This window comes from Barbatula barbatula (genome assembly GCF_947034865.1).
Source record: "Barbatula barbatula genome assembly, chromosome: 10".
Taxonomy (NCBI): domain Eukaryota; kingdom Metazoa; phylum Chordata; class Actinopteri; order Cypriniformes; family Nemacheilidae; genus Barbatula; species Barbatula barbatula.
The window spans coordinates 16,080,169-16,100,952 of record NC_136773.1 but is presented as its reverse complement, the minus strand read 5'-3'; the positions used below and the strand labels follow the sequence as shown (position 1 = coordinate 16,100,952).

The 20,784-nt window shown below is 39.8% G+C and overlaps 1 protein-coding gene across 11 annotated transcripts in view; it reads left to right on the top strand.

Moving 5' to 3' along the window:
- Positions 1–20,784, top strand: part of mef2aa (myocyte enhancer factor 2aa) — a 75,731-nt gene that overhangs the window by 6,612 nt on the left and 48,335 nt on the right. For all 11 annotated transcript variants that reach the window (XM_079465887.1, XM_079465888.1, XM_079465883.1 and 8 more), the window contains exon 3: positions 19,256–19,480. In XM_079465887.1, the coding sequence (XP_079322013.1) occupies positions 19,427–19,480 (54 nt within the window). In that variant the 5' untranslated portion in view covers positions 19,256–19,426. The remainder of the gene's footprint in view (positions 1–19,255; positions 19,481–20,784) is intronic.

The window sequence follows — 20,784 nt, the reverse complement described above, 5'->3', positions numbered from 1 at the left end:
TGGAAAGTGAACCTCAGAAATTATATGTAGTTTTGTTCTATGTAGTTTTCTTTTTTTATAATTTAGGAAAGTTGATTTTAGGTACTGTCCATAAAATACAAAATCTGCTATAGATATTGTTAAAGCGTCCGCTTGTGGTGTCATCTATTTGCACAAGTAAAACAAAATTGCCGTTTACCCCTTCATTTACAAACTTCAGTTAATGACACTTTTGTGAAGACCGTACAGGAAACAGGCTGTTGTCAAGGGACGTCATTGACTCTACATTTGATGCGTCATTCTCATTACTGGTTTGAACGCTGCTGTCGTATGCCCGTTCTTTTTTCCAGAGTGTGAAGGCACTTTAGCAGTTCTGTTCGAAATATTTTTCAGATCAACTCTGCGGAATGTGCGCCGTGTCCATTAAATCACACTTGCTTTTCTTTTTGTTCAAAGGCTCTTTTTCACGCTTGCTCAGAGCAGCGTGATTCATTGTTTATTGGAACCCTATCATTGAGCTGGAGATTCCAGCATTCCCCCGTGAGACCTGGAGGCAGGATGCAGAATCTTGAGCCCAGTAGATAATGTTTGAGCCATAGTTTGCTTGTGTGGGCACCACAGGCCTTTTTCTCTCCTCTGGGAACATCTCTGAGGATTTTTATTCAATAAAAGGCGTATAAACGGACTGCTTTTATCACCATAAAGGGCAGAGTTATGAATATGCATTCGCATGAATATATTCAGTTGATTTAGTCCGCACTGACTTGCCTGTCTATTATCTGTGGTTTTTGGATAGGCTCTCCAGCCTGGCGGAATGTACGATGTCCCAGCGGGGTCATCCAGCAATTGGCCATAAGTAGCAGCTCAAAAACCAGAAACCTCTGGCTGCCTCCTCTCCCACTACTGCGCTACATTGCCACACGGTTGATTCTAAATACGTTACTAAAGGATATGAGAAACATGTTAGGTAAACAGAAAAACCATCGTTTGAATCTTGTATCAAAATATTAGCTTCTCACACACACACAGAGCTGTGCCTGTTACAAGCCGTAAATAGGTTTCCATAGCACTTGCCAAATAAAACCATCTATCAGGTTCTTAGGCTCCTCAGTTTTAACTTTATTAGGAAGCTCTTTAATATGTAGCGATGATGACTTTCAAACCATTGGCTTGCGGATTACCGTCCAAGTTGGCACAGGCCTCCGCACCACATGAAAATACTGCTCACTTTTTGACACATGGATAAGATTTCAAAGTTAATATTTGTTCAATTACATTTAAAGTGTAAATCCAGTATATGTAAGTGGTTGAAGGTTGGGGGAGGCATATACACAATTATAATTAAAAATAACATGTGAGATGGACTTAGAACTGAAAATTATCTGGCTAGACGCATGTCAGCTGAATGTATTCTTGTTCTTCTATTTGTAACTACATAGAAAAGCCTTTGGAATTGTAATGCATTGCTGTCCGTCTGGGTCATCTAAAAATGAAAATGCAATAGTATAAGCATGCTAGGTTTAGTGAAACCAAATACTTGTAAACACAAGTGTTGTACTTATGTCTTTGGAGTTTCATGGATTTTGTTTGGAGCTTTCCATTTGTGAATGTGCAACAAAAACTTTATTTATTTTGTCAGTAGCATATTAAACATTAATGACTGTCGGATGGAGATGAACAGTCGGATGACTGTGAAATGGAGACTCAGTGTAGTCTTAGAGTAACACAGCCACATTGTGTAAAATTAAGACCGGCAATAAACAAATATGAGAGAAGGGGTTTATTATTATGATTTTCACAATAATAAACAAGGATGATTCTCTGATGTGTCATAAACATAAATCTCGTATTGTATTCCCACTCTAGTCCTCCCTAACATACAGTACAGTATATATGAATGTAACAGCATTCTTGATAGCAGTTGGCGTCTGCTGTGAATAATCATCCAAATTACTGCTGCGATGCGGGAAAGCCGCGTCTGCATTGTCTTAGGAAACCGCTTACGTTGACCTTTCAACTGCCCTGCCCTTGACTGTGACCTCTGGTGGTAAGCCACCCCACATGGTCCACTCAGCACATGTGCTGCTGAGAAGAGCAGAGCGGCTTAGAGATCGACAGCCCATCTCCTTTGCCCTTCCTGAAGACACGGTCATGTGTGAGTCCATGGCTTCAGGTGCCCTTACCTCTTCTCTGTAGGCATTGTCTGGGTACACGGCATCACGGGTACGAGGCTGCAGCCAGAGCAGCAGCCCAAAGCTGCTAATCCTCTTTCCTCCTACTGATCCTCTTCCTCTCTGCCTCCTCACCCTGCCACCACGCCTCTAGGGTTAAGAGGGCAGATTAGGCATGAGTCCCATGTTACTCAACACTCGAGCAATACAAAAACCTTCAAGTGCTGAGGATTAATCCGGGTAGTCCATGGAGGGTAATTTACCTTTAGGTTATCTGTTTTTATGGGTCAGTGATTAGCCTTAACATAAGCACCATTATAAACTGCATTGAGTTCAGGTTTATCTCGAAGCACCACTGTGATCTTTTTTTAATCTTTTATATCTGATGCCTCTCATCAAAGTGAATATACTTAAGTTCAACTGAAAATTCAACTTGCATTAAAATAAGTGAAATAATTGGCATCCTTTTACATGTTTTCTGAAAAAACGCACTTCCATGTTTTGCTCGCTGCATTTTCACAGGTTTCGGATGTAGGTCTTTTCTTCAAATAAAGCTAAAGTAATGCTTTCTCTTAGAAGACTAAGGCACAAGTCATATGGTTTTATTAATCATAATTTTTATAATTTTACAGGATGGTATGATAAAATTTTGTGGGTTAACTATTGCTTTGAGGCATAGTTTTCTCCAGCACCCTGATAAGTGAGTGACTAGGAGGGAGTGGAAGAGTTCACATAGAAAAGAGGTTTAGGGTGCATTAGTGAGTGTGGCTTCTGAGGTGGGCTCGTGTGAACATGTGGCGGAGACAACTGATGGTTTGTAGGAGTGATGCAGTCTGCACCTGTGTTCCGCCGACCCCCTCCCCCCCACACTGTCTCTCATTACCTCTGCTCTGTGGGCATTTAAATGTTAGCTTAGACCACAGCTATGTTCTGCTGTGCATGCTAAGGATACCAACATTAAATGCAATCATCGGGACACCTTAAGAAAGTATCATGTCTTTGTGTTGCCTGTATTGTTTTTTAGCTTGCAGACATTATAGCATGTTGCTTTTTCTCTTATATTATATTGGGTGGATATTAAACGTGACATTGTTTGTCACATTATTGCTTTGCATCATTACTGTGTTTGTTGTTGAGAGGAGCTGCTCTTTGCATAATGGCACGTCATCTGTCATGCGTGATGTTTTTGTAATGCTAAGATCACACACAAGATCTCTTTATACTGTAGTTGTTTTTTGTAGAAATTGAGATTAAATAAAGAGCAAATAGGGCTTTTTATCTTCTGCTTCTCACACTTCAGCCTCATCCACTGCGCAGTTTCTAACTTTTCACAGGGCTCCCAAGTTCACAACAGGTGCATACATTTGATACTTAAATTAAACATAACATAACATAACATAACATAACATAACATAACATAACATAACATAACATAACATAACATAACATAACATAACATAACATAACATAACATAACATAACATAACATAACATAACATAACATAACATAACATAACATAACATAACATAACATAACATAACATAACATAACATAACATAACATAACATAACATAACATAACATAACATAACATAACATAACATAACATAACATAACATAACATAAAAATTCCTCTAGGGGTCTGGAATGCTTTCAGCATGTCTTTTATAGAGGAACCGCCATTTGTTCTGTTAACACCAGCACTACTTCCTTCACAACACATGATGGCAAAACACAAGCAAACAAATCGAACAAACCAAACGATTGTCATAGTATTTATATTGCGGTCACACTGTGGAACACAGTGAGATTTTATCAGTTCTCTGGGTGAGCTGGTGAGCTCTCAGATATCCTGAATTACAAGCTTATATCACAGTGAGCAAAGGCATGTTTGGCACATAAATCATAATAGCAAAACCACCTACTTGTCTTGGGTGTGTCTCTTTTGTTTAACAAGACTTTCCCCTATTGCCAGAAGCATGATTCTCTCTTTCAACTCACTTGAACCTGACAGTAAGTCATTTAAGGCCCAGCGTAAAGAAACATGCCCCTTGACAAGTGCTGGATTTTACTATTCAAACCCAAAGTACCCTTTTTCATTGACAAACCTCTTTCTTTCAGAATGACAAAGTAAGATAGACGAACACTTTGTGTGATAAATGATTTATGTGATTAATAACTGAAACAAAGGATAACAAAAAATTATAAACAGAATGACAAAAATAGTGTTGCATATTTCCTCACACTATGGCTGCATTCGAAAGCTCTTAGAAGACAGCATTTCAAAGTAGGAAGGCATGTCTGTATCCAATGTTTTCTTTTCTTCCTGTCTGCTGAGATACCTCCATCAGGTTGATTTGGATGCAACATGGATGTATCGTTCGCTGCCTTCAATGTTCCACAATTCTATGCATGTGCTTGTGCAGGGAATGTGATTGATCGAGCAGGGTCGAGTTCGGAAAAAAAAATGGCGGCCAAAATATAGCAGCTGGAGCACAGTTTTTGTGCAAATAAAGATATACTTCCTTTTTTTACAACTTTGTATTGCAATTCTAGCAAGAAATAAGTATTGTAGTTTTAACATATTCAATAAGTCAATCTTAAAGGTGCCCTCTGTTTATATTTCAAACAGAATTCTGTTATGCTGCCTCTGAAGGCTGTCCAAATGGGTTTCTCGTAGCTGCCTTTATGCCCAAATTTTGCCCCCGAAGTCATTGCCTCATGAGGCAGCGAGGCAACAAGTCAGCTGCCTAAGCTTTCGGACACAGCCTAAATCAGTCGACCATAAATTAGCTCGTAATTGTTGTTGCTTAAGTTAGAAACTTTGTCATAGCAAGAAAAGAGGGAGCTGTGGGATGCAGAGGAGCCTGTAAAACATTTAGCCTGTATATTTTTTATTGGTGAACTTTAATGTTTTACACGCCTTTGCTTTTCTATTTTAGATTAGATTCTGAGCATTGGGGAGATGGGCCCATTATATCATTGTAAAGACAGGCAGATCTGTTTGGAATGCAAAATGCCAAATTACTGTCTTTTGTCCAGTGTGATTCCTCCCTATAACTCTAACCACATGTCCAATCTGGCTGTGAACCCTGCCAGTGTACTTTTGGCACACTGTCAAAATTGACTGTAAGGGAGTTTTAAATTACCCTAATCCCTTGAATTTGCAAAGTCGTAATTTCAGTATTAGATGACTCCAGTGATTTGTCAAGGCCACCTGGAATATTTTACATCTTTCTACTGTCTGTAACCCACTGATAGCAGGATGTCCATGTAAAAAGCCCCATCCTGGATTTAAATGGAGCTCTTTGTCTTTGCGCTAAGAGGGAAATTGCCCATGCTCTTAGATCCATATTCAACATGACACTATTTCAACGAGGTCTTTTATTTTACTAGTGTTCAGCTGAAGAATTCAGCCATAGCTGCCTTCTCGATTTTTATTCTGTTGCCGGATGAATACAGTCTGAAGAAAAACAGGCTGATATTTTTCTAACACTTAAAGGAACACTCCATTCTCCAACACTCATTATCCAATACCCGCAGAGTTAATAAATTTAGTTTTACCGTTTTGGAATCTATTGGGCCACCTCCGGGTCTGGCGATAGCACTTTAAGCTTAGCTTAGCATAGATCATTGAATCCAATTAGAGCAGTAGCATTCGCGTTCAAAAATGACCAAAGAGATTCAATATTTTTCCTATTGAAAACTTGACTCTTCTTTACTTATACCGTGTGCTAAGACCGGCGAAAAAAGTTAAGATTTTCTAGGCCGATATGATTATGAACTATACTCTCATTCCGGCGTAATAATCAAGGAAGTTTGCTGCTGTAACATGCTACATACAAAGCAGGCGCAGCGATATCACACAGCGCCTGAAATTAGTCCCCAGCTAGGTAACTCAGCTAGGTCACGTTGGAAGCTACCTAGCTGGGGACTAATTTCAGTATAGTCAATCTCTATAGAATTTGTATACGTTTTACAACATTTGCATTGCTGTTGAACAACATTGATCTTGCAAACATTGATGATCACACATTAATTAGATTAGGTCAGGTCAGCTTCTGTCTATTTATCAATTGGCATGCCAATACACCAACATTGTAAAAGAGCAGATAAAGCGCAGTAAGATGATTGAATGGCTTGAGGTTGTTCGGGAACTGATATGAAGTAGTTGACCTCTGCCATGTAAGGAGAAAGTAGTGGCAGCCAGGACGGGGAGGTATCAGTTGTACAGGCATGACATCACCCTCCTTCTGCTGTTGGCACTTTTCGGCAAGGGAAAACATGACGCTACTTCAGTAAAAGTCAGAGCAATTAAAACACAGTGAAGCACAGGACAATAAGGTGCACGTCTGACTGCTTTGTTTCCAGATTTTTGTAAGTTGGTCAGTTATAAATAGTTTTATGTAAATTACACTGGTAACAGTTTAAAAGTACAAACCATTGAATAAATAGTGAATCATTTCAATTATTTCTCCTATACAGAAATGGGATTAAATGAAAAGGATGCCAGGAGGTTTACTTTCTCCTGGAAAAAAAGTCACTAATTTCAAGTTTTTTTAAGTTTCATACGAGATGTTTAAAACAATGTCACACACTGTGCTGCTAAGACTTACCAAATTCTGAAAGTCTGTAGTCACAACTTTATTCAAGGACAAATTTGTCAGTTTAATACTGTAGCTCAGTGTTTGTTTGTCGGCTTTTGCTTCATTTGTGTCCATTCGTTATTTCTACTAAGGAATTCCAAGAGAAAATTAAGACAGACTTAAAAAGTGCTTTCAAATAATGCACATTAGAAAAGTGTGTAGACATAACATTGAATTGTAATTAAACTAAATGAATCTGGGATTTCCATTAAATCTCCAAAGCAGTGAAAGAGCAGCCTTTTATGAGCCATAACATTTTCCTATATACAGTATATATATATATATATGTACACTACACTCGTATGAGTATTGCCAATCTCACTCTCTCTCTGCTGATCCTGGTGAAATAGTACTAGGGGCCTTGAATCTGAACTGCTCTGTGGCCATACTTGGCCAGTGTCTTTTTGACTCCCAGGTTCTTATCTCTCGCTCAACAGCCCCCCTTCCCCTGTTCACTGATCGTTTGTCTGTCAGTGGCTTAGCTGCTAGCCTGTATCAGAGCACACATGGGAGGAGAGCTGGGCCGGCATTTACCCACCCAGTCAGGCCACAGGCTATCAGAGAACAGTTGGGCTGAAAAGATTCCTGGGTAGGCAAACAGCAGGGCCTCTCTTAGTCATGTCTGTTACAGTGTCGCACTAGATTCCTTTATATCGCTATATTCTGTTTTGTCAAACTCACTTTCATTGTTACTGCTTTTTTTGTGGGGCTCCTTAGCCACTTTTATTGAAACAAAAATCAAAGAGCTGCAAGGAAAAGTGTTTGGCGAGCGGTGTGGAACGTGATCGCAGGTCTAACCGTATTGCACTAATACTGTATCATGTGGACCTCAAGTAGCACATAAACACAGCAGTATGTTAATCCTTATGAGTTTGTCAGCCGCTCAACAGTATCTCTTTACTAAACTAATGTTTACAGTTTGTTTCTCTGCATATTTCAGAACTAATTATATGTTCAGATCGGGGCGATCTAAAGATTTGCCTTACCTAAAGAAATCATTATTTGTTATGCTTTACTAAAGAATTCTCGCTATCCATAAACCACACGAATGCAGACAAGGGGTATCTGTGCACTTCAAACATTAGTTCATTGTGCAGAGTTAAGAGAGACTGCATTTAGAGTCCATTAGTTAAAGAGCAGCGTTCTCCTAAGAAGTGCCTCCATTGTATGGTGCATTGCATAAACACCAATGCCGCTGCGAGGAGACGTTTATGTAAGAGCATATCTATATTTTAAAAAATGTTCGTGCAGAATAGAGGGCATAGAAATCATCACAGCATCTTGTTTGGATTCTCTCTTGAGCATGGAGGCTGCAGTGACATTCTGTGGATCTCTATTTTCTCAAACCGTGTCTTGTCACACAAAAAAAGGGTCTCTGGTTTGAAATATGGCAGAATGGATTATTCCATTTTAGCCGAGCCCATGATGAAATGAAAGGAATAGTCTGACTTGTCAAATAGATGAGTCTTCTGAAATTGTAGGTGTGTAATCTTCATATGTCTTCAAGGGCCCCAGAGAGAGATACTGCTTATAGAATCCTATCATTTACGCAAAGTGAAGCATTTTATTCTGAACAGGTTTTTGTTTTACATTTCAAACAAATGACAACATTTGTTAGTGTGGCTGTATGTCTTTCAATTAATATCTTTTTTATCTACTACACTGTCCATGCTTATCTACTTTGAGATTATTGTGCATCAGTCTTTCTATGAAAAATCCCATCAGTTCACACCCTTTTCCAGTTTATGAGTCATTGGCATCCATGCAGTCTGGATTGCGTAAAGCTTTTACATAATGGAGTATTGTTGAACAGTGGGACTAAAAAGGATTGAAATGTCAAAGGGGAAGAGCATAGTATAAAACATTTATTTTAAGCCATTTTAAAGTTTTCCTGTAAAAAGCAAAAGTATCTCACAGGTCAGGCAGAGGTAGGCCTTCAGTTTCTGCACGTGACAGTTGGAGCATTACAGAAAGGGATTTTTTTATGTATTTGACTTCAGATTATCTTCGTCATCAAAGATGTTGGTGCCATAGAAAATATTTATTTTTGTCATCTGAGGGTTTACACAAGTAGAGGATATTTATGTCTGATGTGTAAAAGAATTAAATGATACACAAAAATGCTGTGCAGGTAGCACTTCTGAAACAAAATACCTACTTCTGTACATGAAAGCATCCTTTATAGATGTTAGAATTTCTTTAAAGATACTCATTCAAAAAAATGTATGTCAAAATGTAAAAACGTTAAAGCTTTGGATTGAGATTTCTATGCAGTTTTTAGTGAAAATATTGCAATACAAAGGAGGTCATGTAATGTGTTTTTGGATGTGGATGCGAGTAGTGATGCATTAATGCATGGCATCTTTAATATACTCATTCACCACTGTTCCCTCAGGAGGAAAATCTCTATTCATCTCCACTGTTTATCATATGTGTATTGAGATCTGTGTAACATCAAAAGGCTGCCATGCCAGTTAACACAGCTCGCAGGGTGGCTCTGGGCAAAAAGAGTTGGGGATGGGCAAACACTTCTCAGTGCTTTAATAGGATTAGTTATCTCTGGCGATGAGTCTCTTTCTCTCTCTGCTGAAGGACAGCCATGCAAAGAGAGCCAAGAACACATGCCATCACTTCAGACAACAGGTCCAGAAGAATGCTGTTCATGCAAACATCTAGAGATCACACTAAGTGTGAGCGTGTATAAAACTGTTATCTTGTACATCTGTGAGTTTATGAGTGTGAGAGAGGGAGTGAGAAAGAAGGAAACACATTTCTTATTCAAGTAATGTGAATGATAAATAGCTTTATGCATGCACGTTTGATTTAGTGGCCAGTTTGTAAAAAAATAACTCTATACAGGTTCAGAACAACTTAAGGGTGAGTAAATGATGACAGAATTTATATTTCATAGAAACTAATCTATTTAATATTTCATTCTATAAACTGTCCGTTTATGTGGACGAGTCTGTATTTGATGATGTGAAAATCCCTTAATATTACCCAGTAAACTCTTATAGTAACCTGTTCCAGAAGAAGTGCAGTTAGAGCGGTGTTTATAATGTTGACTAAAAACTTGTCTTGAAAAAGTGAAGAGTGTAAAGACTTCAAAGCAAAGCTGACTTTTGCGTCAATACACTCTGTAGTACATTGACATGCTGTCATAATGAATTTAGTGATGACGTATTTTAGACGCAGTGCTTTTTTATTTTTCTCCTTTGATGGAGATGTTGAGTGAGCTGGTGTGGTCTCTACTGTGGATATGATGTCAAAGATGATCACCCATCAATCACAGACTGATATTTTGTTCATGAGTTTATCTTGGCTGAAGTTGGCAACCACTACTCAACACAGAAAACATTTACAACCCATTTACTTTCATAATGTGACATGTCTCAGTAAAACTGAATATTTAGTGAAATGTTAAGGTTCTTTATGGAACTATTCGGCCAAAAATGGTTCTTCTATTGCATTGTGAAGCACCCTTATAAGGGTGTAATATTAATTAGTAATATCATAGACAACATATTTGACCCTCTCAATTCTTACTGGGCAAATCAAGTTCCACCCTGCATTTCCAACCTAATATTTTTGTTGTATAATAGAAGCAGGTTTGTTGCAAATGCCATTTCTGGTTCAAGATTGTCATTGAGATAGATAAGGTTAAATCTTCTTACTTGTTCCCAACTTGTCACTGTTTGACCAAGTTGACCAATATAGTTAAATTATTAATTCCATGACAATGTGCTTCAATTCTTTAATTGTTCAGTTGATACCCTTTCAAAGGCATTTGTACTAAGCTGATGGCAAAGAGTTCCATCACTTTTATGAGAGGCACCGAAATCCCAGATTAGCCACAATTAATACGAACAAATGTTCCCCCACCCAGCACAGTGGTCTCCCCACATGAAATGGATCTAACTGTTCGGAGAGGGTCATCGCTTTATCCTTGAGAAACTGAGAATCCATTCATTGGCTCGGCTTGGAAACCTGACTGACGCAAATGGATCACTGGGAATATGAGTGTCCCAGCAGTAATTATGTTACAACGCTGCTACCGCACACGACCAGAGGGTTGGGGGGTGGGTGGTTGTGAAGAGAATAGTGATACTTCTCTTGTTTCATTACAAGTTTTTTTTGTCCTTTTTCAATGCCTGTCATATTCGCACACACAAATCATGTAAAAGCAGTACGTACTCTACATCAGTCACGACATTTTTGTGCTGAACAGTGAAATTCACTGTTGTCACATCGCACCTAAGAACATGCAGTCAGAAGATATCTTTAAGTGAGGCCGGTTGCAATTTAAATTCTTGAAGTTTTCCTCATGACTTTTTATCTTTGCAAAGCTTTCTTGTCGTTTTGTTTTTGCCCCCAAAACATTTAGTGAGGATTGAAAGAACATGAAGTAATGCATGTTCAAGGAACAAGAGCCATATTGAAGTTTCCTCCATGGCTTTTTCTGCACGGCCCCCAAGGCATCTTCTCAAGTCAAAGTCACCTTGTGTAGCCGCCCCCTCTCCCAGCTCTCGACCTTGCTTGATTGATTGTGGGCACATCTAATGCGCTAGGCATTCTCTTACATGTAATATATATTTTATTACTTTTATAAACTGATGTCTTGATAGATAGAGTTTCTCGCTGTCTTTGAACTAGGTGCTTTTCCGATCATTCCATGTCATTATCACTACTGTACAAACCCGTAAGAAATCGGACTTATCCTGGCAGAGTTTAGATGTGGCGATAGCATTTTGGAGGTGAGAAGTGGCTTTTTTCTTCCTCACCTCCCTGTCACTGACATCATGCACTATCGGTATAGTTGTGCACAAACAGTATGGAAGATTGTCTCGACTGGCATTGATCTGGTCGGGGAATATAGCATGGTCAGAGGAGAGTTGTTGGACAGAGCGTGCAGTCATTAGCAGAGATAAACCACCCAGTGACTGCCTGCTCAGCAGTATCAGAGAGCTACCCATCAAACAAACAATATACGAATATCCATATCACACAAACACACATACCTGAACCCATGCATCTGGTAGCTGTGAGACAGATCGGACTAATCAGAAAATGAATTAAGAGTCTGAACATTGGTAGGGATGCAGTGCTTACAGGAGTGTAATGAATGGCGTAAGTGTGATATGTGACATGATATGCTAGGGAATGTTTTTGTTACAGCCTTTCTGTTTTATTTCACTGAGCTTCAAGTTTCTAATTACAGCAGTTCTATGTCCCAATAAAGTTTTGCAAATATAGAAATACTCGCATCCCATGCACAGCAACTTTGTACTACATCAGAAAATGTATATTGTGTTCACTTTTTATAGAAAATTCAGCAAGTCAGTTTTAAGAAACGAAACTTGGTTATTTTTAATCACATCCTTCCTTTTTTGTCACGCAAAGCTAATGTTTCCTGATTCAAGCATTACATCAGTTTTCTGAATGACACCACATTGAGATTTAAATTAGTAACATGGTTGTCAGACTTAAATATGCAGTGCAAACATGGCTTTCTGGTTTTAACTGTCTGCTGATAAATCATGAAAACTTTCAGATTAATCCTGTTGTCGCTAAAATAGTTATATTTCTCTGAAGCAGTATACGTTATATTTTTAAATCATTCAGTTTTTCTCCTGAAGCATCATCCACACAGCCAGACCTATTCTTTTATTCTGTTCTCTTATTATATTTTGCATAATGAAATGCTGTGATGTTAAAAACCTCTAGTTCATGGCTGCTTAAGTTTCCTCATATTTCAGTCTAGCCTCCAGGGCACTTTTTTTGTTGACATGTACATATGTACCATTTTCCTGAAACACTGCTCATATCCTGATCATCTCAGTTTGTGAGTAATGTGTTTCAAACTAATTTGTCCTGCCACGGAACACCACCTTAAGCCATGTTTTAAAAAGGAAGTTAACATGGTGTAAAAAGTTTGTTACGAACAAATGCGTGCAAGCCTTTGTGCGCTATTCCATCTGTACTTGCACGAGCTCCCTCTCCGAGCCTCATTTTCACTCATTTCTTCACGCACACCCCTTTGCTAGATCTTATTAATTATATCTCATTAGTTGCCTTGGAAACAGAGGTGAGGGAATGAAAAGTGGAGAGAGGAATCTGGGAGACTTAACAAGGCAAAGAATGAGAAGATGAGTGTCGGAGAGAGAATGCAAAAAGAAAAAGAAAGGAAGAATGCTTATAAAGTGTTAGCTGGGAGAGAGGAAAGTGGTGTTGTCAGATTAGCATCTGGAGACATCAACAGCCGTTGAGCTGCCAGGCCTGGACTCTTTACCCTGGGCTGCTGGAGAGCAAGATAAGCACACACTCACAAAAGCAACCGGGTAGCTGCAGACACCAGCACGCCTCTTCCCCATCCAGACCAGGGCCGCCACATCTGCAGGTACACATCCACCCATAAGAGCCCCAGAACAAAAGCCATGGCTGTCCTCCCTCCCCTTTTCCCCTTTGTTGTCAATGCTTTTAAAAATGATCCTTAAAGTCCTCCCACCAGCCGTCTACTGCAACAGCACATTTACTGGAGGCAAATTAGTCCCTTTGTCTTCGTAAAACAAAGAATGTTTGCGGTCTGGTTGTTTGCTGGTTCTTTTTCAAAGTTCTACACATTCTGCAGTTTACGTCTACTGCAAATCTGTCTGTTTAACAGCTTTGTCCTTCTTTGGTGTGATATCGAATGGTGATTCATAGTTATGTAAGCTGGGAAGATTTGAGCTCCTTATCAGCGGAGGCCAAAAAAAGTAAAGCCTGGTGCTACTTGTTTATAAAAACAGCAGAAAGAATGGAAAGAGTAGAAAGGGAGTGAGAGGCCGGAAGAGAGCCTGTGAAACGGCACTGGTTGTGAACATAAGCATTGGTGGGAGAATACACAGGAGATGTACTTGTGTAGTTGTTTAGTCTCCAACATACAGGAAGATCAGAGCAGATGCTTGTCCCAGTGGCTCCTCCCCCTTCTCTTTCTCTCTCTCTCGCTCTCTCTCTCTCTCTCGCTTTCTCTTTCCAACCCTGTCTAGCTTTGTCTCATGTTTATTGGTCATCTGATGGGGTCGGAAAACAGGAAGTTAAGGAGCAGGATGTAGGGAGTGTGCTCTGCCCATAGCTTGTTCTGGTACACTGAACCACCAGGGCTACTGTAGACAGGAGACAATGCGGTCATGGTACTGCCTGGAATTCTGGAGACAACTCGATGTTAAATGTGTAAAATAATAATAAAACTATTTTCAAAATCACTGTTTGTAGGTTTCACGTTATACCTTAAAATCTGGGAAGGCAACACCTATTTATTTATTTAGTGAATCAGCATCTGTTCCTATAAGAAATGTCACCTATGTCAAATATAAATAAGCACAATAAACAGCAAAAATGCTTTTCAAACCAGCCTGTATGATTAATGAATGCCAGATGTAGTGACAACGCAACAATGGCTTGATAAGTCTGAAGTCAAATGGCCCATAATTCTTTGCAACGCTTGCACTGGGCCATTAGATCATATCTATGGTTGGACATATTTATTTGATGAGACACTTTATAATGTAGAGTACTTTTAACATTTAGTGTAATCAATGTACTTTTTATATGCCCCTTATGTTCGCAATATGTTTTCAATACAGTTAAGGAAATCCTCATTTATTTAGTCATGGGATTACAGGACCACTCAAAATGATAGGTTTGTGTAAAAATTAGGTAGTAAAGGTTTGGCAGGCAAGCCGTGTGTACATGTGTGGTAATTACAGAGGGAATAGGGCATGTTTTATTGAGTGTGAAAAGGCCTGACCCCAGTACCAGCCCTCCCATTCTCACACTGGCATGTTCCAATGGAGGAAGAGAGAGAGAGGCCTACTCACTAACACAAGACCTGTTTTTCTCACATGCTCACACCCACTCACATATACACACATACACACGCGTAGACACTCATTTGCATTTATATAGACCTCTCACCATGGGATCATCTCACAATTCTTCTGAGTAGTGCGAAAGACATGGGAGTTAACTTGTTTACAAGACAAGGGAGTGTCAGAATGTCAACTGCGTGCGATAAATGCATGGTTCATATCTTACACTGGAAACCAAACCTACATTACAGTAAACCAGAGAATGTTTTTCAAAGTTTTTTTGTTTTCACTGATCTACATTGATGTGGTTTCTGTTCTTGGTCCTGTGTGTGCACCTGTGTACAGCACAGAACGACCTGTACAGCAGGGTCATGGTCATCACAGAGAGCACATGGACATGTCTCACTAGAGATCGGCTTGGTGTGCACATTCTGTGGGTCATGTACTCCTATTGATTTTCATGTCAGGGCCCAGCAGCCTGTCCTATAGAGACATATTCCCTGCTTATCGATCACACTGACTACAGATGTTTGGTAAGCACCTTTCAAAATTGCTGGACTGGTTTAAAGATAAAGATTTACAGTACTCTTAACCAGGTGCATGGCATCAATGGCCTTGAGTGTATAACATTCCTTATTTTACTAAAGAACGGCAAATGGTTTATAATTATTGCATCATTCTGTTTTTTTTGTAAATTAGACTGTTGCCATCAATTACGACACATGTCAGTTATATTATATTTCACTTAATTTTATATGATCTCCCGAAATTTTCTGGGTTAATAGTGTGCAGAGAAAGAGAGTGTAATTCAAGAGAGCTGATGTAATCCGTGGTGGTCTTGAACTGCTGCCTGTGTCCTGGAGCACTGAAGTGAACCAACAGGCTTTTATTGGATCTCACCCACAGCCAACAAGCCCCACTGTATCCACTCTACTTTTCAGCATGAAACGCATGAAACCCCAGCCTCTTGGGGTTTTCTCTGTCACTTTTGAGTATTTGAATTGCCACACTTTCCCCAGTCACAACATGTGATGGAGCAAAAGATTTTGAATTCATGTTTACGAAATCCATATCATACACTGCTCTGCGATAACATTCTGATGTGTTATTGCTTGTTCTCACAGAAATTATCAAGCTCACATTCCTTGCATCCATTGTTGAACATTTTTGGCAGACAGCGCTTCTCTTATATTTTTGTTCTGTGCTTTTTGTAAAAAACAAAAACAAAAGAGATGATGGAATTAGCATCTTGTTAATCTAGAAACATTTGAAAACTTTATTCATTGTGGTACTCATGCTCATGATGCAAGCATACTGCCAAATGATTCTTCATCATTTGTGGACTAAAACTGCAATTGGATGTTATTCTGTAAACGTTTGTCATGGACAGGTGTAGGGTTGCTTTTTCATTTAGCATGTTGTAATTTGCATTCCTCGCACAAATTATAATTTTACTGTTACAGCTATATATATATATATATATATGTATCATGATTGGCCTTATGATTGACCACTTTAAATGATCATGAGGGTACTGAACTTTCATTCACAGATCTGTAAGGACCAACCTTACATGCCATGACAACTAGAATGTATAGGGCTGGTTGGACATTCCATTAACCTTCAGGCTGAAATACACTACACGACTTTTGTCCCAATTTGCAGTCATACACACAAACTGCCTCTGTGATAGTGATCTATTTAACAATGGCAAAACATAATGTATTTTTTCTCTCTCTTATAGCATAGAGTAGTACAACAGAGACCACTGTTATACTTTACAGTGTGTACATGTCATGACAAATGGGTGTGCGTGAATCTGTGTGAGTTGGTTGTGTTTGTGAATGATTTAAATGTCTGGTAGTGTGTGACCCTCATTCGTTTACAGAATGATGCTGTTTTTCTCTGTAATGGTTTACAAAGTCAACAAGTGTATCTAAAAATCTGTTTACATTTTAAAGGTTTTGTAGCGTATTTCAGGCATCAAACGTACACATGTCAGTTTACTGTAAAAAAGAAATTGAGGCACTGTTTCTGACCGATATAATCAGATTCGACTTTCTGTTAACTGTAAATGTAGTAGATAAGTGTACAATATAGGTTTAACACTGTCAGTACAGTAAGATAATAAGAAAACGGGGTGTTTGTTGTAAACTACTGTATAATGCACCAGACATCTATCAGGTCAAGAGAAATGTAAAAAAAAGTCTTTAGCGTCATTTCCGACAAATAATTTTCCTCAATAGTCATAAAAAAACGTGGTGTATGCTGCAGTAAATCAACATTTAGTTTCTTTATGTAGGCGCCCAAGACACTCAACGTTCTTTGAGGAAGTGTTGATTCTGCCTAATGGCTTTTCAAGCTCTGTCAAAGTAAAGGATCATAGACATGAAAGAAACCAGGCCATGTGACACCGGGCCAATTGACATCCTTCCTCATCGCTCTCCATACACAACACAAGCACATTGCCAGATCTTCTCAGGAAACACACATAGACACAACTAACAAAACTCACGCACGGTAATAGAGTGCCGTTCTGGCCTGCGTGTGTGCTGAAGGACTGCAGCTTGTCTATGTCTGTTAACTTGACAGAAATGTCATGACACAATGCATTATGCTTCCAGACCTGCAGTCTATGTGACGGCCATGACAGCTCACAAATAGGATTTAGAGCAACAAGACTTGATACGTGTAATTATGCTGTGCTGTGTTTGGATATGCAGAACAACATTGTTATGGGCACACAAGCACAAGATAAGTCCCTCCTCTTCAACCACGACAATTTTCAGTAAAGAATATTGGAAGCTTTAGATGGTTAATCCAAACGCTTTAACTGCAGTTTGAGTGATTTAAAGACAAACAAAGAAGAAATCGGTTGGTTTTAATCTTTCATTTTGCAATGATTTATCTGTGGTCAAAAGAATGTATTAAGACAGTATGTGTGGGCTTTAAGAAAATCTGTATTCGGTCAGATTTGAGAGTGCAAGGGTTAATTAATTATTAATTATAAATAAATATTCTCTTTGTTGATCCATTTTTTAAGATCTCTGCATACTTTTATCCCCCTGCCAATTATACTGTAAAACTCAAAACCCTGGTTAAAGCAGAAACATATTTCCGAGAGGGTTCTAATATGCCCAGCGCTCAATATAGGCGTTATGCATGTCGTGAGTGGACACTGAAGGAAGAGCTCATTGTTTTTCCTTCCTGCTGGGGGATATGGTGACTGAGAAAGAACAGTGTCACTCTCATAGGCCTAGCGTGATGCGGTATAGGGAAATGTCTCGTTTTGCCTGCCTGTTGTAAGAGTTTCCTACTGCGGACAGACAGCGTGAGCTCACTGCTAATAGAGACCTGCAGACACCTAAACACTTGTTTCTGTTCAGCCAGTAATTATAGCATTTATTTCCTGCGGGTCATTCGCCTCCATCCTGGTCATCAACTTCCACATCTGGTGCAAGTCGTTGTCTTTTTGCTGGCATTGTATGGCTACAAAGCGTGTCGCTCTTTCCCGTTCTCTAGAGGAGATAGTTTCTGCTCTCCCTCAGCGTGTCTCAGATGTGAGATGTGGTTGCATAAGCATTTTCTATTTACGTGTTCATCTGTGTCCATGCTGGATGGAGATGATGAATGCTTCCTCTGAGAGGTAGCTGGCTCTTTGTGGGCAGGTTAGCAAGGGGAGATGGGGACAGAAAAGAGAGAGGTGGCGATTTGCGGGCTCCCCGGAGGCAAACTGTGCTCTAAACCCTCTTGGCTTGGCTTCCACGCTCTTTCTCACGTGTGAATTGCCTCATCTGGCCCAGAGGATTTAAACTATTGTCAGCCTGATACTGGGTCCACTCTTAATCATCTTAGGAGCAAGAGCTGGCAGCAGCCCGGGTTATGAGTGGAAGAATGAAGCCTGATTACTGTCTCCCGAGACACAGTGCAGAGGCAGGGTGTGTGTGATTGTGTCCTAGGTTGTGTCAGAAATGCAGACAGAGAGATATGTGGGAAAAAGGGAAATGAGTAAAGAAAACAGGACCAAATGACCGAAGAGACATTATGCACAGCTTGCATTCTGAAACTAGACATATGACTTTATGACCTGCTTATTGGTGTCATATCGACTTATCTGCAAAAGCCTGCTTGCCTTCAAACCTGAAGTCAGAAGTAACCCTCAAGTATCTGGATGATTTCTTTTTGAAAGTATTAGTCTGATAGTAAAAGAGCCAAGTAACTCAATGGACGTCATTGTGATGTTTAGAAAAGTGTGTGAATTAGTAATGTGTAATGTTTGGTGACATTCTTGTCCTTTTGTGTTTTCAATAAAATTGCGTAAGTGTGTAAGGTGTTTTTATTTTTTGAGTCTGATAATAAATGTCACGAATATGAGAGGGCTGATCTCCAGCTGTTGTTGAGAAGCAGGTGGGAAGATAAGAAATCATTGTGGGTCTCAGTTTTCAGATCCTTCCTGCATGTGAGAATATAATATAATGTATCATGCAGAGGAACACGGCACATTGGGCCGCTTTCATCTGCATCAGACCTCCTTGAGTTTTCATGTTCGTAACATCTGTCTTTTGGTTTTCTCTCTCTCTCTCTCTCTCTCTCTCTCTCTCTCTCTCCACAGAACGTAGTTTGGACTACTCAAGAAAAAGATACAGAAAGAAAGAAACAGAGTGAGAGAGAAAGACTCAAGAAGAATAAGTGGAGTACAATGTGCTAGGGGAGTGAAGGGAGGCAAACTCAGTGTTTTTCTGATATTCTCGTGGTGTCAGAGAGACCAAACAGGACGGCAAGGATGGGACGGAAGAAGATCCAGATCACAAGGATAATGGACGAAAGGAACCGGCAGGTCAGTAGCTCCCCTACCCATCATTTTTATTTTCTCCACATTGCAGTGGCTACCTTTGGGGTAACTAATGGGCTGTCTCTCAGAACCTTTAGCAATGCCTAATTTAACCACATTTTCGCACATTTTATGTACTTCTGGAATGTTGAACTTCAGTGTTGTTATGATGCTCCAAAATGTTGTCTGAACAGGCAGTGCACTAGGTTTCGGTACACTGTCATAATATATTTTATTAGCTAATTTGACACTAGAGTAAAATATCTGCACCTCAATGAAGTGCAACATAGCTGTTTTGGAATGTGGTGTTAAGAGCTTTTATGGGTTTTTTTGTGTGCAGCTCAAAATAATAGTGTATCAAGGAAGAAATATTTGCAGTGATGAAAATTCTAAATGGAATATAATATGAAATTCTTAATGATGTTGTAGACCATGGCAAACACAACAGGCCTAAAAGACCATTTCATTATTGCTGGATCCATATGTTCGTTAGCTAAACATGTTGTCCCAGCATTCCTGGACAGACGCACAGTAAGAGCCTTAAAAAGGGACCAGGACACATTTCCAGCCGTATTTACAGACGCGGCTCCCACACACCACCCTGCAATTTCCTCCGGAGAAGCTGTTGCGGCAGCCAGAGCCGGTGAAAGCCAGTCAGTGTGGCAGCAACATGGAGCGGGGTGACCAGGGTGAAGTGGGGTGACTATGGCCTCTCCCTTTTCCATCTCTCTGTACACTGGTGGGCTTGTGCTGGGGCCTGATGGGGGCCGTTGCTCTTTGCGGTTGCAGCTGCTTGGTAGTAATTAGGAGCAGCCACTGCACCACGGCACCCTCTCATTACAGGGAGGGACAGCGGGACACAGGGTGCCCAGTCTCTCTCACTCACACCCTCTCTGTGTCTCTCGCTCTATTTCCCTCGCCTTTCCCCAGAAAAGTGCCAATGCTTTGGCCAGCGACAGAGAAGGACTGGAATTCACCCTTGTCTACTCACGCCAAAATATAAATAACACTACACAGCCCAGTCTAGTCGCCTTTAATGTTACAGACATTTCTTCCTTTTAATGAACCCAATATGACGTTAGTACATGTATAAAACGAATGTGGTGCACATACAGTTCCGTTTAAGAGTACATGGCCATCATAATATCTGTTTGATAGTGATAGTCATTCAATTTTCCATGTTTAATAATTTGGAAATTAGAAGAGAACGCGACTGTCCACATCTCTCAAGCTAGACTAGATGCACCCATTCACACCCGCTCGAAATATCATTTGCACTGTATCATTGATGAAATAACTTTCTTGCCATG